The sequence below is a fragment of the Chlorocebus sabaeus genome, chromosome 21 (genome assembly GCF_047675955.1).
Source record: "Chlorocebus sabaeus isolate Y175 chromosome 21, mChlSab1.0.hap1, whole genome shotgun sequence".
Lineage (NCBI taxonomy): Eukaryota > Metazoa > Chordata > Mammalia > Primates > Cercopithecidae > Chlorocebus > Chlorocebus sabaeus.
In genome coordinates this window covers 76,974,398-76,994,738 of record NC_132924.1, presented here as the reverse complement: position 1 = coordinate 76,994,738, position 20,341 = coordinate 76,974,398, and the positions used below count along the sequence as shown (strand labels likewise).

Here is a 20,341-nt window from a genome sequence, read left to right as displayed (position 1 = left end):
GCATCTGATAAAATTTATGCATAGTTATGCCTTTTAAAAAATGTCTTTGGCTGGTCTTTTAGTCAGTTTCTCTCTGCATTGATCTGTCTTGCACTCTGGAAAGCATTTTACTTATTTAAATAGCCAGGTTTTCTCTGTCTTCTTTTTTTCCATGTGGCTTTTCCAAGTGGGGCTCATCTGATGTATAAAGTCTAGGATTCATAACGTACTTTTCCTCTGGAAACAAGCTAAAGATAAAATAAGCTTTTACTACTTTTATATGAATAAATTATTCATTAATAATTCACTAAATATTGAGCACTGAAGAGTACCGTAAATTATTCTAGAGACTTGAGGTAGATCAGTGAACAAAATACTTGAGATGCCTGCCTTGATGGAGTTTGACCATGGTTACTTTGCCACTTTGGGATCTGAGGGGAGCAAAGAAGAAACAGGAAATGTCCATATAGACAGCATCAAAACATTTTAGATGGTATCAGATGATCCTGGGCCAGGTTCTTAATGGCTCTGGTCTATACATTCTTCTTTTGTATGCTGGAAATAATAATAGTACCCCTCTTATAGGTATGTTTTGACAATTAAATGAGATAATATATGTAAACTACTACCTGAGTGCCCAGCTGAGTGGTTGACTTGCCAGCACTAAAAGATATTAGCTATTATTTCTTATCAAAGAATGAGAAGGTGATTTATTCCAATCCCCCATACCATTGTGGTAGTAGCATGATGTCAGGCTATTCTATTGATATGTGTCTTGTTTTACACTTTATAATGTGGATGTTTCAGACCATTTAGCTCTGTTCACCGGATTTTCTGGAGTTTAATTTAAACATGCTCATTAAAGTTAATGTGACTTTGGTCATTCTCCTTATTGCCACCAAGGATGATGACAACCTTGTACTGTGCACTACCTAAATAATGTTATTACCTTCCCTTGGCTGCTTCCTACAAATGGCATCATCTCAATCTTAAAAAACCTATGCAGGAGAAAATGTTATGTCAAGCAGGAAATTATGATGAGTTTTTAGGGTGGTGAGCAAGATACAATTTGAAGAAGCCAAGCCTGAGTAGCATACATATACATTTAATTTGATCCTTTTCTTCCCAGCAATGTCCTGATTTTATGGTTATGAAACCACTCCTCTTCTAGACTTTGTTCTAAAACTTAAAGCATGCAGTGATCTTCCTTTCTTTTTCACAAGAGGAAAAAGTCTGGCTGTCTTCATGCAAATTAGTCTGCTTTTGTTGGAAAACTTCAGGGAACTCATCTATGAAATGTGGGCTCACAATAAGAAATGTGGTTCATCTTACTGTTCTTCTTTCAGCCGATGTACAGTTGTTTCCCACAGTATGAAATACTTTAAAAAAAAAAAAAAAGCATTTCATCATAATGCCAGAACTCCAGCAATGCCTTTGAGTCTTTGACTGCCTTCAGGCGTGGTAGTGGAGGTGGGGAAACCATCTATTCAATATTATATTATTTTCAGATGATTGTTCACATAGGATATGTGTAAATGAATGCAGAAAGTAGGACTGATGTTCTAAATTTAGGACCAGCAATTGTAGACACTGGAGTTCCGAGCTTCTTTACGCTCTGCTGTAATTTCTCATACAAAAAATACCAACTAGGTATAGTATGAAAATAATTGGTTAATGAGTAAAGATTGTTTTGACAGTGTCTGACACTTCAGAAATATATTGTGTTATTCTGACTGTATTGAGTTTTTTTTCTTTCTTACATTTCAGTGACAATTTCAACAAGCACCTTCTTTGACGGCTTGCTGGTGACAGGACTGTACACATCTACAAGTGTTCAGGCATCACAGAGCATTGGAGGTTCCAGTGCTTTTGGATTTGGTAAGCTATTCTGACCAAAAAAAAAAAGAAATTTGGGGGTATTTTATACAGTCGTAGGTCTTATGTTTTAAAGTATCTGTTTTAACAATGTTAGACCTTTATTACTTCCAAGAAAATAATCTGAAGTGTTTTGTTTTTGCGTGTGTTTGCTTGAAGTTGGGTGAATTGAAATAAGTCATGTAAATGTGCAGGTAACCTTGATCTTGGTGTGATGAACTTTCTATCATTCTCACCCTCCACTGCCACAACTGTACTTGGTTCTCTGGGGTTCATGTAAATTTCCATATTCTATTACGTAGGTTGCTGGAATTTGCTCTGATGCCCATGCAATCATTCGGTAATCTGTTCTCTTAAACAGTTCTTAAAATATTGTGGTTAGTGAAAAGCGTCATGTTAAATCTGGCAAGCGAATGTTGTATAAAGCAGAAGATAGCAATATTTGATAAAATTATCGAGTTTTATGAGTATTCATAGAAGAATCCTGTTTAATATTTAAAATATTTGGATGTCCTTAAATCAGAGACCTGGCAGGTTACTTATGTAGCGAAACAGAAGATCACGTGATGTCCATTAATCTCAGAGGAGTCTCAACTTAGGAATCTCTAGTTTACTCATAATGCTGTTAAACATGCCAGACTGGGATTAAGTAGATCCTTCACAGCATCAAAAATTCAAACTTAATATATCAGTTTATGTAGGTTATGAAACCACTGATCTTACTCCGAAATTGGAAGACTACACAGGACTTCGTCCACAGATGTCAGAAGGATATAATTGCATTATCAGACACAAAGTTATGTGTTCAACATTTTTTTTTTCTGTGATGTTTATCAAACAAATAATTTTCTACTTCCTTCTGATATATGAAGTGCCGAGTCCCAGCAGTAGCCCTGCCCAGGAGACTCATCGGCTGATGTCAGAGCAACAGTGTTGATGCTGCATTGTCACTGCTTGCCCAAGATGAGGTCCACAGCCTACAGCTTAAGGAAACCGCGAAGTCATTCCGTCATCATTTTAAATGATTTCACATTGAGAATTTGCTCTATGTTAAAAAGATCCCAGGTTAGATTTCACAGTCTGTTGGTAACTACTTCTAAGGTCCAAACCTCAGGGGAAAAATGTCCTCTTAGGTCTACAAATTCCACTTATTTAGTCCCACCCTTTTTCTGCTCTGCAGAGAGAAAGGGTCAGGTCATAGTCTCATATATATGTGTAATATATATTATATCTGCAATGTATATAATATATATGTAACATATATCATATATAACATAACACATATAACATATATGTTACATATATAACATGTTATATATAACATATAAGTGCATAAGTATATTATATGCTATATTATATATATTTTATAATATATATAAAATATAAGTGCATAAGTATATTATATACTGTTTTGTTACAGCAGGACTCATAAGTAGAGTCATCAGATTTAGTAAGTAAAAATACCAGACACTGTTAAAATTGAATTTTAGGTAAACAAATACTTTTTTAGTATAAGTATGCAATATTTGGAATAAGACCTTCTGGGCTGCAGCCTAGCCCAATTAAATGAAAACCTTTGGGGGTGAGGGCGTGGGCACTGGTAAATTTTAAAGCTCTCCAGGTGATTCTAATGTTTATCCAGGGTTGAGAACCACTGTACTAGATCAGTGCCCAGTCCAGTCATCAGCATCACCTGGAAAGTAGTAACTGCAGGGTTCTAGACCTCACTTCAGACACGGTGAAACAGAAACTCCAGAGGTAGGATCCTGTGATCATTTTTTGAAATAAACACTCTAGGTGATGTCGACCCATGTTAAAGTGTGAGGACTTCCGTTCTAGTGGAAAGACAGATGTTGATTAAATGATTGTGTAAATATGCCATAGCAAACCTTGCTAGGGGTTGACAAAGAAGTATACTGAGTGCTGGGAAAGGGTATGACAGAGAAACTAGATCCAGTCTTGAGTAAAGTGTGATGTAATTTGGAAAGGTGTTCCTGAGGAAATGGTATTTGAGTGGAGTATGAAGCAGTAGAGATTATTAACTGAAGGTCTGTGGATGGTGGGGCACAGCATACCCAAAAGAAGGAATAGCAGGTGCAAAGGCCACAGGTGGGAAGAGGCTGGCTATGTTCTAGGAACTGAAAGAAAACCTTGGAGTGGCTGGACCTGGAATCAAGAGGGAAAGGGATACAGCTAGATAGGAGACCAGAGCCAGACCATTCAGGATATTGTAAGTTTGGGACCTTTATCCTAAGTGAAAGGAAAGGTGTTGAGGGTTTTAGGCTGAGGAGTTACTCCACCAGCCTTTCATTTTAAAGAGATCACTCTGAGGTCATTATGGAGAACAAACTCTAGAGCCCAGTAGTGGATTCAGAAAGATTGTTCTGTGGTTAAAGATTCTGATAGGGCAAGGCGTGTAAGGTGTCCAAGGTACGGGCTGGGATCTGGGATGGGCAACAAGAAGGAGTCAGATGTGGGGGGATAAGAGTTGAGGCTTTGAATCACATTGGCCTGCTTGTAGATCCAGTATTCATCTCTTATTAGTTGTGTGCCTCAGCCAAGTCGTTTAACCTCTCTAAGCTTAATTTTCTCATATATGAAATGATGATAAGGTTACCTTCTTCATAAGATGGTGGGTGGCCCTGATAATTAAAGGAGGAAGTGATTTATGTAAAGCCATTAGCACATAAAAAACACTCAATAAAATGAGCTTTTCCAAATTATAATCTTGGCAACTGAAGCAGACAATTTCCTTAGTCCAAGGCTTATAAACACGTCCTGTGGGGGGCAAAAAAAAAAAAAAAAAAAAAAAAAAAAAAGTTCTGAAATGTAATTAATCTGAGATATGTAGGTTGAGATGATTTGAGGACACTTGGCTGAATTAAGGAATTATCATTTGTCAGTGCGGGAGCTTTACATAAGGAAAATCATTAAAGATCATTCATAAGTGTGTTGTAAGCACATTTTGAAAGAACATGTGAAATGCATGTATCATATTGCCTCAGATTTTAGCTAGTAAGGCAAACGAACTAAGAATAAAATTATTACAAATTATTTAAGAAACTTGGTCTTCAAGACACTTCCTGTGGTAACTTTGAAAGCTGTAAAAAGTCAGTTTGTACTTGACATTAAAATGTATTTTGATGAGCCTAAATTGCACCTTGCCTTCCTCTCACAGCCAACCGTGTATCATTGGCTTAATGGTCCAAAGAGGCTTCTGAGCTTGGGCAGAGCCCATTGGTGACTTCCATAGCTCAGGTCGTACACTAGATCCTTTGCATTTTTATAGGATATGTGTTTTATATGGATGTATAGATAGGTGAGATCTTTTATTAAGTTCTGACAATATCCAAATAATTTTATGTGTATTTATGTGATAGTAGTAAATAACTTTACAAATAAATTTTAATAATATGCCTGGATATTATATAACAAAGTTAATTTTCATGAATAATGTTTAGAATGGAAAGCAGGAGTTAAAATGTCTTTTTAAATAAAATGGTCACTTTTGAAAAAAAGCACATTAATTTTTTGGGTATTTGATCTAAGTTTAACATATTCTTTACAAGTTGAAAACAAAACTAAAGATTTAATCTGATTAGGGTGCAGGTAGGAAAGTAGAGGACAATTTTAGAAGGTATAATTTCTAAATATTGCTGCTTTTTGGTAGTTAATAGTTATGGTAGTATCAGGCTAAAGTAATGTGGCATTTTTTGACCTAGAACAAAAGAGTTATTGAATACATAATCTATCATTAGTCTCTGACTTTTTTGATGGAATGTTAAGCAAATGTGGTTAATTTGGCATTTCCCCAACATATCATAGGATTAATGTGCAATATGTTTAACTAGCTGTGACAAATAAGGCAAAGTAAAGCATTTAGTTGAGTCTAAATAGGTACTTTTGAAAGTTTTTTTTTTTCCTATTTGTAGTAGTTATTTTAATTGTACTAATTACACTAAAGTTACAGCTACTCTTCTTTGAATATAAAATGTGTGTGTGACTAGCCAAAATGTCCATAATTATACTTAAGATATTGCTATAGAAATGTAATTCCACTAACATTACTACAGCTTTTTATGCAAAGCCAGAATTCTTTAGCATGCATGCCTCACTGACCAAAAATAGACAAATGCCTAATAGCCAGAAATACGTTAAGACAATAGCTATGCAAAAGATGACTGTAAGCCAGCAATGCCTGATTTGAAATACCTCATTTTACTTGTCAATATAAGAAAACATGCTGCCCTTGGGAAGTGTGATGTTTAATTATGGATATCTCTTTGTGCATCCCAGAAAAAAAAAATGCTTCTCTCTTGTCTTTGGCTTTGAATTCCAGCTCAATCATGTAAATCTTCAGGGCTCATTGTGGTCGCTCAATGAAGGGTTATTTGAATATCCTTTCATACAAAATTATTCCTTTTCCAGGGCTGAAATGCATTTACTCAAGATTTAGAATTCTGGTTCTAAAAGCTAGAGATTTTACCCAATTTTTTATATTCTGGCTCTGAAACCTGAGAATCAGATTTACAAGTCTGTTGAATACAGCCAAATTTCAAATTGTTAGACCTTCCATAAATTAAGGTCTTTGTACTTCCTAGATAATCTTGCTTAGCTAATACATCAGCCATTACAGTACTTTTTTACGTAAACTCTTGTAATTTTCTACGTGCTTCATTTATTTATTCTGTAATAATTAGGAATCCTAGATCTAATCATTTAAGTTAAAAAATGCTTAAAAGGCTTTGCGCCGTGGCTCTTGCCTGTAATCCCAGCACTTTGGGAGGCCGAGGGAGGGGTGGATCGCAAGGTCAGGAGTTCGAGACCAGCCTGGCCAGCATAGTGAAACCCCATCTCTACTAAAAATACAAAAAATTAGCCAGGAATGGTGGCAGGCACCTGTAATCCCAGCTACTCGGGAGGCTGAGTCAGGAGAATTGCTTGAACCTGGCAGGTGGAGGTTGCAGTGAGCCAAGGTTACACCATTGTACTCCAGCCTGTGCAACAGTGCAAGATTCTGTCTCAAAAAAAAAAAAAAAAAAAGAAAAAGAAAAAGAAAACTTTAAAATGACAAAATTTGATTAAATCCAAGTTGTGGGGGAATGTAGTGAACAGGTGTAGGAATTTTTTCTTTGTAATTTTTTTCTCTTAAACATTCAGTTATTCATGTCATATTTTTAATGGAGATTAAGCAATTAACATAAAACTAGTATTTTCAACACTATCTTTCAAACACAGTATTAGAAATTTTTAACTTCATTATCTGATTATTTTCAATGTGATTTGACACCTTAGGGATAGGAGTATAATTACAAAGTAAATTATTTAAATATATATTATATATAATATGTGTGTGTGTGTGTGTGTATGTATATATAGTTTGTTTGTTTTTGAGACAGTCTTGCTTTGTTACCCAGACTGGAGTGCAGTGGTGCAGTCTCAGCTCACTATAACCTCCACCTCCCAGGTTCAAACAAGTCTCCTGCCTCAGCCTCCCGAGTGAATTATTTACATATTTTAAGAAAAACTTCAAACTTTAGTAAATCTTGTATTAGTCACTAGTTAATAAAAATTGCACTTCATTAGTAATTTTAGATTTTATGTTAATGTTTCATTGCCAGGATGAAGTTTTTACTATTTTGTTTTATTTTTCACTGAAAATAGAAATGCAGGGTCTATGTATGATAACTTTTCATTATCCTTCATGTTAAGACTAAGTAGAACCTATTACAGATTTACTGATTATCATCAAGATCTTTACTCCCCAGGGCATTAGCAGCAGTTGAATCTTAGGTGTCTTGTCTGTGTGACTATGAGACATACATTATGAATGCATGAACATATTTAGGGCTTAATATTCATGAAGAGGGACAACCATTCACAATTTCATTAAATAGAGTATTGTGTAAGTAGTGGTACTTATTTACTAGCCTAAATTAAGCTAATATTTGACTTAGAATAACCTGGCTAAATTTATTTTGTCTGCCTCTTTACAAAGAAACACAGAAGTAAATGCAATTTAAGCATACTTGAGGAATTCAAAGGCACAATCTTTTATTGGGTATGGTAAATGATCTGTAATTAACAAGAAGACTTCAGATTAATTAAACAAATTACTCTAGCCAATGGTACAAAGAGCAGAGCTGACAAGAGATGAAATTGCCATTAATTTGTCCTTTTAATAAGATATTAACTTAAATTTGGTCTTTATTCATTCCATTTGAGTATTCCATTCTTACCTTCATTAAGAAATAATTTTATCTAGTTTATATTTGACATATGATAAATAATTCAGGGATATTTCCCAACTTCCAAATAGCTAACTTGAAAATAATCACTTATTAAAATAGTGAGCATGACAAATATAAAGCTATTGAATTAATTAACCAATAAATTGTTAAAGCAGATGTTCAAGGGCATGAGACTTGAGCCAAGGTGGAGGAATTAGTAGAAAAAGTCAGTTCAACGCAGTGGCTCAGTACATGAATTCTGGAGTTAGGCAGCTCAGGTTCCATGCCCAGCCCTGCTTCTTGCTAACTTGGGCAACATACTTACCTCCGTGTCTGCATTTGTAAACCAAGAATAACCATGGTGCCCAGTTCATAAAGCTGTTGGATGCATTAAATGAGATTATCAGTTCAAATACCTAGTATATGTTATCTGCTCTAAAAATAGGTATTTAAAGACTCGGAATGAAGTAAGAATCCTTTCTCTGAGAAGGGCAATAGAATGAGAAGATTGTTCCAGTGGCAGGGGTTTGAGAAGTTCACTTTAATTCTGGGGAGCTGCACTCAGTTTCTTACCCACAGAGTTTAGAGCTGGAATGGACCTCCCTTAGAGCCTGGCTCAGCACCCATCCCCAGTGTATATTCAAGGAAGCAATGCTTGGGAAGGCCAGTGATGACTGTTGCAGGACATAGTGTAAGTGTGAGGATAAAACCAGGTGTTCACCTCATATTCTCACTCATAAGTGGGAGTAGAACAATGAGAACACATGGATGCAGGGAAAGGAACATCACACACTGGGGCCTGTTGCGGGGGTAAGGGAGCAAGGTGAAGGAGAACATTAGTACGAATACCTAATACATGCAGGGTTTAAAACCTAAATGAAGGGTTGATAGGTGCAGCAAACCACCGTGGCACACGTATACCTATGTAACAAATCTGCATGTTCTGTATCCCAGAACTTAAAATTTAAAAATAAAATACAAATTTTTTATAAAAAGAATAAAACCAAGCTTTCTGGCATCTTATCCAGTTCTCAGATATTCTTTTAAAGCTGTAATTTATATACTATAAAACTTACCATTTTAAAGACTGTATTTCAGTAATTTGCAGTATATTCACAAGATTGTACAACTAACATCACTAATTCCAGAAAGCTATTCACCTACAAAAGAAGCCCTGTACCCATTAGCATTCACTCTCTTCTCCCCTCAGCCCCTAGGCGACCACCAATCTGCTTTCTGTCTCTATGGATTTGCTTATTCTGGACATTTCATTTAAGTGGAACCATATAGCATGTAGCCTTTTGTGCCTGTTTTTTTTTTTTTTTTTTTTTTTTTTTTGATGGAGCCTTGCTCTTATTGCCCAGGCTGGAGTGCAGTGGCGCATCTCAACTCTACTGCAACCTCCGCCTCCCAGGTTCAAGCAGTTCTCCTGCCTCAGCCTCCCAAGTAGCTGGGACTACAGATGCACACCACCATACCCAGCTAATTTTTGTATTTTTAGTAGAGACACGGTTTCACCACATTGGCTGGGATGGTCTCAGTCTCCTGACCTCGTGATCTGCCTGCCTCAGCCTCCCAAAGTGCTGGGATTATAGGCATGAGCCACTGCACCTGGCTGTGCCTAGCTTTTTTTTACTTAACATGTTTTCAAGGTTTATCCTGGCATAACGTATATCACTGCTTCATTTCTTTTTATAGATGAATAATATTCCATTGTATGGATATGTCTTATTTTGTTTAGTGGATAGATATTCAGCAGTTACCAGATTCTTAAAAGGAATTAGGGCTGTGTAAATAGGAAAAAAAAAGTTTAAGGAGGATACAAAGCAGTAGGATCACCGCATTCCTTAGATATTCATCCGTGGCTCAAAACCTCTAAAGATTAAAATTGCTTAGCCTGTTCTGTGGTTCAGATGTGAAAATAGTTATGCTTAGAAATCAAGACAGATTTCTCCTCTGCCCTCCTTTTCTGCCGCTCAGGAGAGATAGGCCACTGTATCATGTTTTTACCCTAACCTTTTGGCCTTAGTTTAAACCATAAGATACAAAAGCCAAGCTAAGTCAAATATACTAGCACAGGAGTTAGGAACTGAGACATGTCAATTCCAGTCTAACTCTATGAGCAGAATCCAAGGAACATGTAAACATTCAGGAGCTATGGGCAGCCATGCTCCATCATGGCTCAGAGGAATCATGAGCAGAGAGAGGGGAGAGAGAGTCAGAATGCTGCCTGAAGTACCAGAGCTTTCCAGGCTCCTCTTTTAGGCTTGCTTTTCATCAGGCTCAGGTATTTGGGGGTTCTAAGAAACAATAAACATAGCTAATGTTATCAAGCACCGGCTATCTGCCAGGTGTGTTGCAGATATTAACTCTTTTCATCCTAAAAACATATTCTACAATTCTCCTTATTTTATGGATAAGGAACCCAAGGCACAAAGAGCGTAAGTAACTTGCTCGAGGTTATGCTTGCTTAGGGAGTTGCAGAGCTGTAATTCAGACTGAGCCCTGCAGCCTCTCATTAAACTCCCCTTGCAGCCCAAGCCAGCTTGACTTGATTTTTATTATCACCCAAAGAACCTTGACTGAGAAAAGGCCCTCTCTGCTCTAACCCTGCTGTCCTTTCTCACACCTCTTCTCAGTCTCTTTTCAGACACCTACTCCCGCCACATAAGCACATATACCCCCTTGCATCAATTAAAATAACCCACACACAGCTTCAAAATTCCAGCTGTTTTAAACCTCTATTGCCCTTGCTTGTGGCCCTTGGAATTCTTTCTGGCTCTGTCTCCGGGGCAAACCCTCTATCATCTTTTAGGGCCCTCTTCCCTACTCGCCTCCTCTATTAAAACTTTAGAACCCTTCCCCTCTGCTCCTCCCTTCCCCTAACTCCGTGGAACTCTCCACTCCCTCCTCTGTGCTTCTCTGTCTTCTCCGACCTCCACCAGTCACTTTTAACAAGCTACCAAATTTGCTTGTTTAAAAACCTTTAAACCTCTTTGAAGACAAAGAGATAACCTGGTCATCTTCACTCCCATGGCACATATCAAGTGCTCAATAAATATTTACTGGATGAATAAACCAATAACAATCTTCGAGGATTCTAAGGTATTTGAGCTGCTCTTAGTAAATGCATGTGTCTACACAAGTGTTTGGGTATAGACTGGGCCAGGTGGGGTGGCAAGTTGGGAGGAGAATATTACTGTCTTTAAGTTGAGGATATTTCTAAATCTATATGTGTCCCTGTATGTGTACACATCTATACATGCATTTAAAACTCTACAAATATATGTTAATCTTATGAAAAGAGATCATGGGGAAATTGATCATCCTGGCTACCGCTTTGTCCATTTCTGTCCTGGAGGTGGCAGACACCAATATTTACAGGTAGGACAGTGATTAAGTATCTTCTGTAGAATTAAGAAAATAGAGGGCAGGAAGCAGTGGCTCATGCCTGTAATCCCAGCACTTTGGGAGGGTGAGGTGGGTGGAACACTTGCGGTCAGGAGTTCAAGACTAGCCTGGCCAATATGGCGAAACCCTGTCTCTACTAAAAATATAAAAATTAACCAGGTGTGGTGGCACATGTCTGTAGTCCCAGCTACTCAGGAGGCTGAGACAGGAGAATCAATTGAACCAGGGAGGCGGAGGTTGCAGTGAGCAGAGATTGCACCACTGCACTCCAGCCTGGGTGACAAAGCAAGACTCTCTATCAAAAAAAAAAAAAAAAAAAAAAAAAAAAAAAAGAAAGAACTTCAAGGGATTGCCCAGTCCAACCTCATATCTTGCAGCATATTGGTGTCTTAATGATACATTATTAAGTTCTTATTTCTTCTCTTTCCAGTTTTTATTTCATCTTCTTTCCAGAAATAAGTCTATAATTTCTTGGTAATATATTCTAATATTATGTCAGTTGAGATGATTAAGGAAGATTCCCTTGTATGAAGGTGCGATCCCTTGCTTTAACTTCAGCACCTTTCTCATATAATTTCTCATAAAATTGAAAAGGATAAGTGTTTGTTAAAAAGTAATTAAGTCACTTGTTTTCTTTCCTTTAGGCAAACAAAAACACATATTCCACATGAGACTCATCCATTTCCTAACTCCTTAATAAAATTTTCATGTCAGTTTTCTCTGAACACTTCACAGATCATAGAAAGAGGAATTTAGTCCTGATAAGATATGTAAAGTCAAGAAACAGTAGATGCTGGTGAGGCTGTGGAGAAATAGGAACGCTTTTACACTGTTGGTGGGAATGTAAATTGGTTCAACCATTGTGGAAGACAGTGTGGCGATTCCTCAAGGATCTAGAACCAGAAATACCTTTTGACCCAACAATCCCATTACTGGATATATACCCAAAGGGATATAAATCATTCTATGAAGACACATGCACATGTATGTTTATTGCAGCACTATGTATGATAGCAAAGACATGGAACCAGCCCAAAAGCCCATCAGTGATAGACTAGGTAAAGAAAATGTGGTACATATACACCATGGAATACTGTGCAGCCATAAAAAGGAATGAGATCATGTCCTTTGCAGGGACATAGATGAAGCTGGAAGCCATTATCCTTAGCAAACTAACACAGGAATAGAAAACCAAACACTGCATGTTCTCACTCATAAGTGGGAGTTGAACAAATGAGAATACATGAACACAGGGAGGGGAACAACACACACTCGGGCCTTTTGGGGGTGGGGAGTGAAGGTAGGGAGAGCATTAGGAAAAATAGCTAATGTACGTGGAGCTTAAAACCTAGATGACAGGTTGATAGGTGCAGCAAACCACTGTGGCACTTATATACCTATGTAACAAACCTGCACATTCTGCACATGTATTCCGGAACTTAAAAAAAAAAGATATGTACCCAGAAACCATTGTAGATACTTTAAAAACGTATCCCTAAGTACGAGCAGTTCTAGTTCCTTTCTCTTATATCTGTTCAAATGAATATGCTCAGAATCATATAGAAAATTGAGATGTATATAAATCATATATAGGAGACATGTATAATCATATCAAAAACAAAAACGAAATGTACACTTTTGAGCAGATTCTGTTAGAAGTTGCCACTAAGCTTTATAAGTTATGATTTTTGAAAATATTGTTGTAATTTTGCCTGTTAGTGGTAAAAATGTATTTGTGAAATGTTTCTTCTGTCTTAGCAAAGCATAACCTTATTTCTCTTATTAAAGCAGACATTTGCCCTGATGACTGAGAGAGAACAAACAGGAACACAGCAGGAGGTCATTACATGGGATACGTTCTCATGTGCCAAAGTTTAAGAATTCTGGAACATAAGTTTCTGTAAATGAAGCCTTATCCCTCACCAGATAAAAACAGAATCAGGAATACTTTTCTCTTTCTTAAATACGAACTGAAAAAACAACAACAACAACACCACTTAGGAATCATGGGTCTTTGCTGATAAGAAATGCTGTTTTCTAGGAGACTGGTGTTTTTCTGAGTATGCCAGACTGTTCATTTTAACAGGAGACAGGATCGAAGTATATGCTTGAGGGAATAAACTTCAAAGGTTGACTCTGACCTCGCAGTCATTTTATTTGTAGTGTGGTTTACTCTTGAGGTTTGAGGTTTTCCAGCCCTTTTTTGGGGTTTCCAGATAATGATGAATGAGTTCCATGTTGACACTCATTGACTTATAAATACTCTTGGATAAAGTTGACTTTTCCTGGCAGTTAAATCCAAGAAAAACTGAAAATAATTTTATAATGTTATTACTTCCCAGATATGATTCTGATAATTATCATTGAGATATTTTTTAAAGTAGTAAAAGTGAATTCTTGGCATGTCCTAGAAAATAGTTATTGATACAGCATATGAATTTGAAAGTAGATGTAGGAGTCCAATAAAGACACTTCACCAAATGCGAGCTCTGTTTCCACTTCTGTCTTCTGTTTTGTAGTTTGTTTTCAACTCTCCGATGCTGAGTTTTGCATTTAGCATAATAGGCGTGTAGGCTGTTCTCTGAGGCAAGCACACAACTAAATTACTGTTTTCAGGACTCTGAATGTCTGAATGGAAAGATACTTGTTAGTGTAGGAGTTGCCATTTTGGAAAACAGAATAGCAAAAATTGTTAATATTTTGGTAAAAATTCAGATTGAGCTCTTCTCCTGCTTTTCTTCCTACATGTTTTTCTACATCAGAACCACGTTGTTGTTATTATAAAGTTAATTATGTTTTTCTGGTTCTTTTTTGGAAAAGTTCCTTTCCACTTGAACTCTTGTAAATAGCAAATTAAAAGTAAAATATAGCTATCAAAAATCATATTCTGGAAAGATGTTTTGCTTATGGTTTAATAGTTTTCTTTTAAAGATAATTATTTGATTATGAAAAGATTCTTTTTTAACCTTTTAACTTATATGATTTGATAGCATTTCAATAATAACAAAAACAGAGAGAAATCTGTTACTAATAAGAGAAGAACTCAACTGGGATTTGGCTTTCTTTTTCTAGAGAGTAGGACAAACGACTAGCTCTAGAGTAATTATGAGGCTGATGAAGTTTATCCCTAGCCTCTCTGTTTCTTTCTTCTTCTTATCCCTTTTTCAGCAAGGAGCTGATGTCAGCCATATCTTAGAATGAATTTTAAAATATTGTGTTAATAGCCAGCTTTCCCCACACTGTGCTGTTACAAACATTACTGCTGTGTGATATATTAATAAGTCTCACATGGAAAAAGAGTATTGCAATATAAAAAAGCTTGGAACATTCTGGTTAAACAAAGTTAAAAAGTAATGTGTTTTCTTTTGAGACACAAATCACATACGAAAAATTTAGCATTTTGTATACAATTCAGTGGTTCTTAGTATATTCACTATGTTATGCAACCATCACCACTAATTTGAAAAGATTTTTATTACTACAGAAAACAATCCTGTCAGTCAGTCCCAAATCCCCCCACCTCTCATCCCCAGGCGACCACTGATCTTCTTTCTGTCTCTGGACTTGCCTATTCTGGACGTTTCATATAAATGGAAACATAACATGTGGCCTTTTGTGACTAGCTTCTTTCGCTTACGTGTTTTCAAAGTTTATCCATATTGAAGCACGTGTTAGTACTTTATTCTTATTGTGACCGAGTAATATTCCATAGTATGGATATTCCATATTTTATATCCATTCAATCTATTGATGGGAATTTGGAATGTTTCCACTTTTGTCTATTATAAATAATGTTGCCATGAATCTTTGTGTCACGTTTTTGTGTGAACATTTGAAATTTTCTTGAGTATATACCTGGGTGTAGAATTGCTAGGTCTTTTAATTTTTTGAGGAACTGTCAAACTGCTTCATGTAGCAACTGTACCATTTTACATTCTCACTAGCAATGTATGAGAGGTTCGGTTTCTTCGCATCCTTCCCAACACTTGCTTTTTGTTTTGTTTTGTTTTGTTTATTTATAGCCAACTTCATAGACATGAAGTGGTATCTCATTGTGGTTTCATTTTCAATTCCCTAATAATTAATGACACTGAGTGTATTTTCATGTGCTTATTGGCCATTGTGTATCTTCTTTGGAGAAATGTCCATTCAAGTCTTTTTCCAATTTTTAAATTAGGTTATCAGTCTTTTGGTGGTTGAGTTGTAACAGTATGCACAGTATGAATTTTTAAGAATATCATATGATAAGCATTCTTTCAAAAATGTATGTTGACATGGAGTTCTTTTTCCCCCCCAAAGAACATCTATTTACATCTTTACCCATGCCTACATCCTGAATGGTATTGCCCAGGTTTTCTTCTAGGATTTTTATGGTCCTTAGTCTTACATTTAAGTTTTTGATCCATCTTGAATTGATTTTTGTGTAAGGTGTAAGGAAGGGGTCCAGTTTGAGTTTTCTGCATATGGCTAGCCAGTTTTCCCAACAACATTTATTAAATAGGGAATCTTTTCCCCAGCTTTGTTCTTCTTAACCAGGATTGTCTTGGCTATGCGGGGTCTTTTTTTCTTCTGTATGAACTTTAAAGTAGTTTATTTCCAATTCTTTGAAGAAAGTCAGTGGTAGCTTGATGGGGATAGTATTGAATCTATAAATTACTTTGTGCAGTATGGCCATTTTCATGATATTGATTCTTCCTATTCATGAACATGGAGTATTATTCCATTTGTTTGTGTCCTCTCTTATTTCATTGAGCAGAGATTTGTAGTTCTCCTTGAAGAGGTCCTTCACATCCCTTCTAAGTTGTATTTCTAGATATTTCATTCTCTTAGTAGCAATTGTGAATGGGAGTTCACTCATGATTTGGCTCTCTGTTTGTCTGTTATTGATGTATAGGAATGCTTGTGGTGTTTGCACATTGATTTTGTATCCTGAGACTTTGCTGAAGTTGCTAATCAGCTTAAGGAGATTTTGGGCTAAGACGATGGGGTTTTCTAAATATACAATCAGGTCATCTGCAAACAGAGACAATTTGACTTTCTCTCTTCCTGTTTGAATACCTTTTCTTTCTTTTGCCTGATTGCCCTGGCCAGAACTTCCAATGCTGTGTTGAATAGGAGTGGTGAGAGAGGGCATCCTTGTCTTGTGCCTGTTTTCAAAGGGAATGCTTCCAGCTTTTGCCCATTCAGTATGATATTGGCTGTAGGTTTGTCATAAATAGCTCTTATTATTTGGAGATATGTTCAATCGATACCCAGTTTATTAAGAGTTTTTAGCATGAAAGGGTGTTGAATTTTGTTGAAGGCCTTTTTTGCATCTATTGAGATAATCATGTGGTTTTTGTCATTGATTCTGTTTATGTGATGGATTATGTTTATTAATTTGCGTATGTTGAACCAGCCTTGCATCCCAGGAATGAAGCCAACTTGATCATGGTAGATAAGCTTTTTGATGTGCTGCTGGATTCGGTTTGCCAGTATTTTATTGAGGATTTTTGCATCGATGTTCATCAGGGATATTGGGCTGAAATTTTCTTTTTTTGTTGTGTCTCTGCCAGATTTTGGTATTAGGATGATGCTGGCCTCATAAAATGAGTTGGGGAGGAGTCCTTCTTTTTCTATTGTTTGGAATAGTTTCAGAAGGAATGGTATCAGCTCCTCTTTGTACCTCTGGTAGAATTCAGCTGTGAATCCTTCTGGTCCTGTACTTTTTTTGGTTGGTAGACTATTACTGCCTCAATTTCAGAACTTGTTTTTGGTTTATTCAGCGATTCTACTTCTTCCTGGTTTAGACTTGGGAGGATGTATATGTCCAGGAAATTTATCCATTTCTTCCAGATTTTCCAGTTTACTTGAGTACAGGTGTTTATAGTATTCTATGATGGTAGTTTGTATTTCTGTGGGATCAGTGGTGATATCCCCTTTATCATTTTTTATTGTGTTTATTCAATTCTTCTCTCTTTTCTTCTTTATTAGTCTGGCTAGTGGTCTGTCTATTTTAGAACTAGTTTTGTATGGGACAGTTTGGGAAGCACTGTTTTGAAGAATAATCTATCATGACTAAGTTGATTTATTTAACTCTCTGGACTATCAAGATGTCTTAATTTTAAAACATCTAATACTTTTCTTCTCTACTTTCTAATTTTCTGACAGTGAAGAAGAGCTGCTTGTGTAATTTAAAAATGCTAATTTTTAAAACTTAAAAGGATGAACAAACATTTTGCTCTAGCTGTAAAGGGGCCTTTAGCTTTTAAACAACCAATTTCCTAATAGAAAAGTCTCAAAAACCCAGATCATTTACAAAGAAATACAAATGTTCAATATATGTGAGCAAAATATTCAACTTACTACTAATAAAAAATGCTTAATTACAACAGTATGAGACACCTTTAACTTTGGCAAAGATGTTTAAAATTATGCACACTCAATCCTGGCACCAGTGCTATAAAATAGATATTTATTGTTGATTTTAGTGTTTATTGGTTTAGAAAGCAATTTGATACTATATAAACAGAGCCATTAAAAATGTTAATATAAGTTATTTTGCTTTGGGGAATCTTTTATAAATTTTTATAAATGGAAAAACAGTATGATGTATATCATTATTCATCAAAACACTATGATAGGAAAATTTTGAAAAATTTCTAAATGCCCGGTAATAGGGAAATGATTAAATAAGTTATATTAAGAGGAAGGACTAGTATGCTGTCATTAAAATAATATTTTTAAATAATATTTAATGATAGGGCAAAATGATTACTGCAAAATTGAAATAAAGATAGAGAGTTTAGAAATTTACCTTCCTTCCTCAAATACCTACACACCCATATCCACACTGACTTACTTAAGAAACTGTTATTTGACATGGTCAGTACTAGCACTGAGTCAGCTAAAATAAATTGGTTAGACATGCTCATTGTTTATTTTCTATGAATAATTAACTAAACTGTAGTTTTAATTAGTTTGTTAAAAAGCGATCAATCCAATGGGGAGGAAGTAGGCTAGGGAGAGAGTGACTGGAAGTACTTATGTGGGTCTTATGTGGGTACTTATGTGGGTAGGCTAGGGAGAGAGTGACTGGAAGTACCTATTAAATAGGATGACTGGGTCATAAATTCGTCAGTTTTCAGATGTCAGCTGAGAATTGTTCTTTAAATATGGATGCACAGATTGGAGTTTCACTAGGATTCTGTTACACAAGTCGTGTTTCCGGTTTTGGTTTCTTTAAAGTGGAGCAAGAAAAAGAACCAGACTTGTGAAGGAGTCTGTGTGCAGAATTCTAGATTCTTATGGCTTTTATTTTACCATCTTTAACAGGTGCCTTTTCCACCATAATTTTAAAATAAGATTTCTTTAGCTTATTTTTGTCAAGTCTTTCCAAACCATTCCAGCTAGCTTTGTATATAAACAACTCTCTTTCTTAGGAATATTCATTTTTCATCGGTTTAACTAACGTTTAATGAAGTAATATTAGGAGAATAACAGGTTCAAATGTAATAAACAAATATAGGGGCACACACCACATAAATACACATGTGAGCACACACCAGTTAAGCACACTGGTAGAAGCACAGAAGATAAACATGCAAGCAGCAGCACCTACTCTCCTATGTCCAAAGCTGATGTCACCAAGTGAATTGGTGAAAGGAATGCTGTCAACTTTGGTGAAAGAAATTGCTGTTTCAACAGTTATATTTACATGGTTTTATATTGCTTGTCGACACTCAGCTAATGAACTGATTCTATTTTTAAAAGTAATTGATATAGTTTGGCTCTATATCTCCACCCAAATCTCACCTTGAATTGTAATAATCCCCACGTGTTGCGGGAAGGACCCAGTGGGAGGTAATTTAATCATGGGGGTGGGTTTTTTTTTCTATGCTGTTCTTGTGATAGTGAATAAATCTCATGAGATCTGATGGTTTTATAAAGGGGAGTTCCCCTACACAAGCTTTCTTGCCTGCTGCCATGTAGGACATGCCTTTGCTCCTCCTTCACCTTCTGCCATGATTGTGAGGCCTCCCCAGCCACATAGAACTCTGAGTCCTTAAACCTTTTTATAAATTACCCAGTCTCAGGTATGTTTTTATTCGCAGCATGAGAACAGACTAATACAGTAATTTAATATGTATTTAGTTGAAGTCATATCAGTCTACTGTTCAACATTTTATTATGAAAAATTTCAAACGTACATCAAAGTTGAAAGAATTTTGCAGCAAATGCCATGTTCGTAAAGTTTGTATACAATGATATGCATACATCTTAAGGATACATGAGATGAGATTTAATAAATGTACACACCTGTGTAACCCAAGCCCTTCCCTATCATTACCCTAACCTCAGAAGTGCCCTCGTGTCTCTCCTCTGTCACCTCTCAGCCCACTACCCAGAGGCAATCTCTGTGTTGATTTTGTTCAACCATAGATTAGTTTTGCCTGTTCTAGAATTTTATGTAAATACAGCCATTCAGTATGTACTTTGTTGGCCAGCTTCTTTCATTCAGTAGTTTGTTCTTTTTTATTGTTGAGTAGTATGTTTATGTTTGTTCTTCCATTCTCCTGTTGTTGGACACCTCAGTTATTAGTAGTTTAGGGTTACTATGCATACAGCTGCTATGAACATTCCTGTACAAGTCTCTTTGTGAATATGTGTTTTCACTTTTATTGGCAAATACTTAGTAGTGGCATTGCTGGGTTTTGTTTTGTAAGAAACTACCAGACTTTTTTTTCCAAAATAGTGTGCCTTTTAACACTCTAACCAACACAGTATTAGAGTTACAATTGCTCTATGTCTTCAGCATTCGGTGGTGTCAGTGTTTCTAATTTTAGCCATGTTGGTAGGTGTGTCAA

The 20,341-nt window shown here is 36.2% G+C and overlaps 1 protein-coding gene across 2 annotated transcripts in view; it reads left to right on the top strand.

The window, feature by feature from the left end:
* Positions 1-20,341, top strand: part of RELN (reelin) — a 516,825-nt gene that overhangs the window by 67,387 nt on the left and 429,097 nt on the right. For both annotated transcript variants that reach the window (XM_073009223.1, XM_007982474.3), the window contains exon 2: positions 1,747-1,857. In XM_073009223.1, coding sequence (XP_072865324.1) covers positions 1,747-1,857 — 111 coding nt within the window. The remainder of the gene's footprint in view (positions 1-1,746; positions 1,858-20,341) is intronic.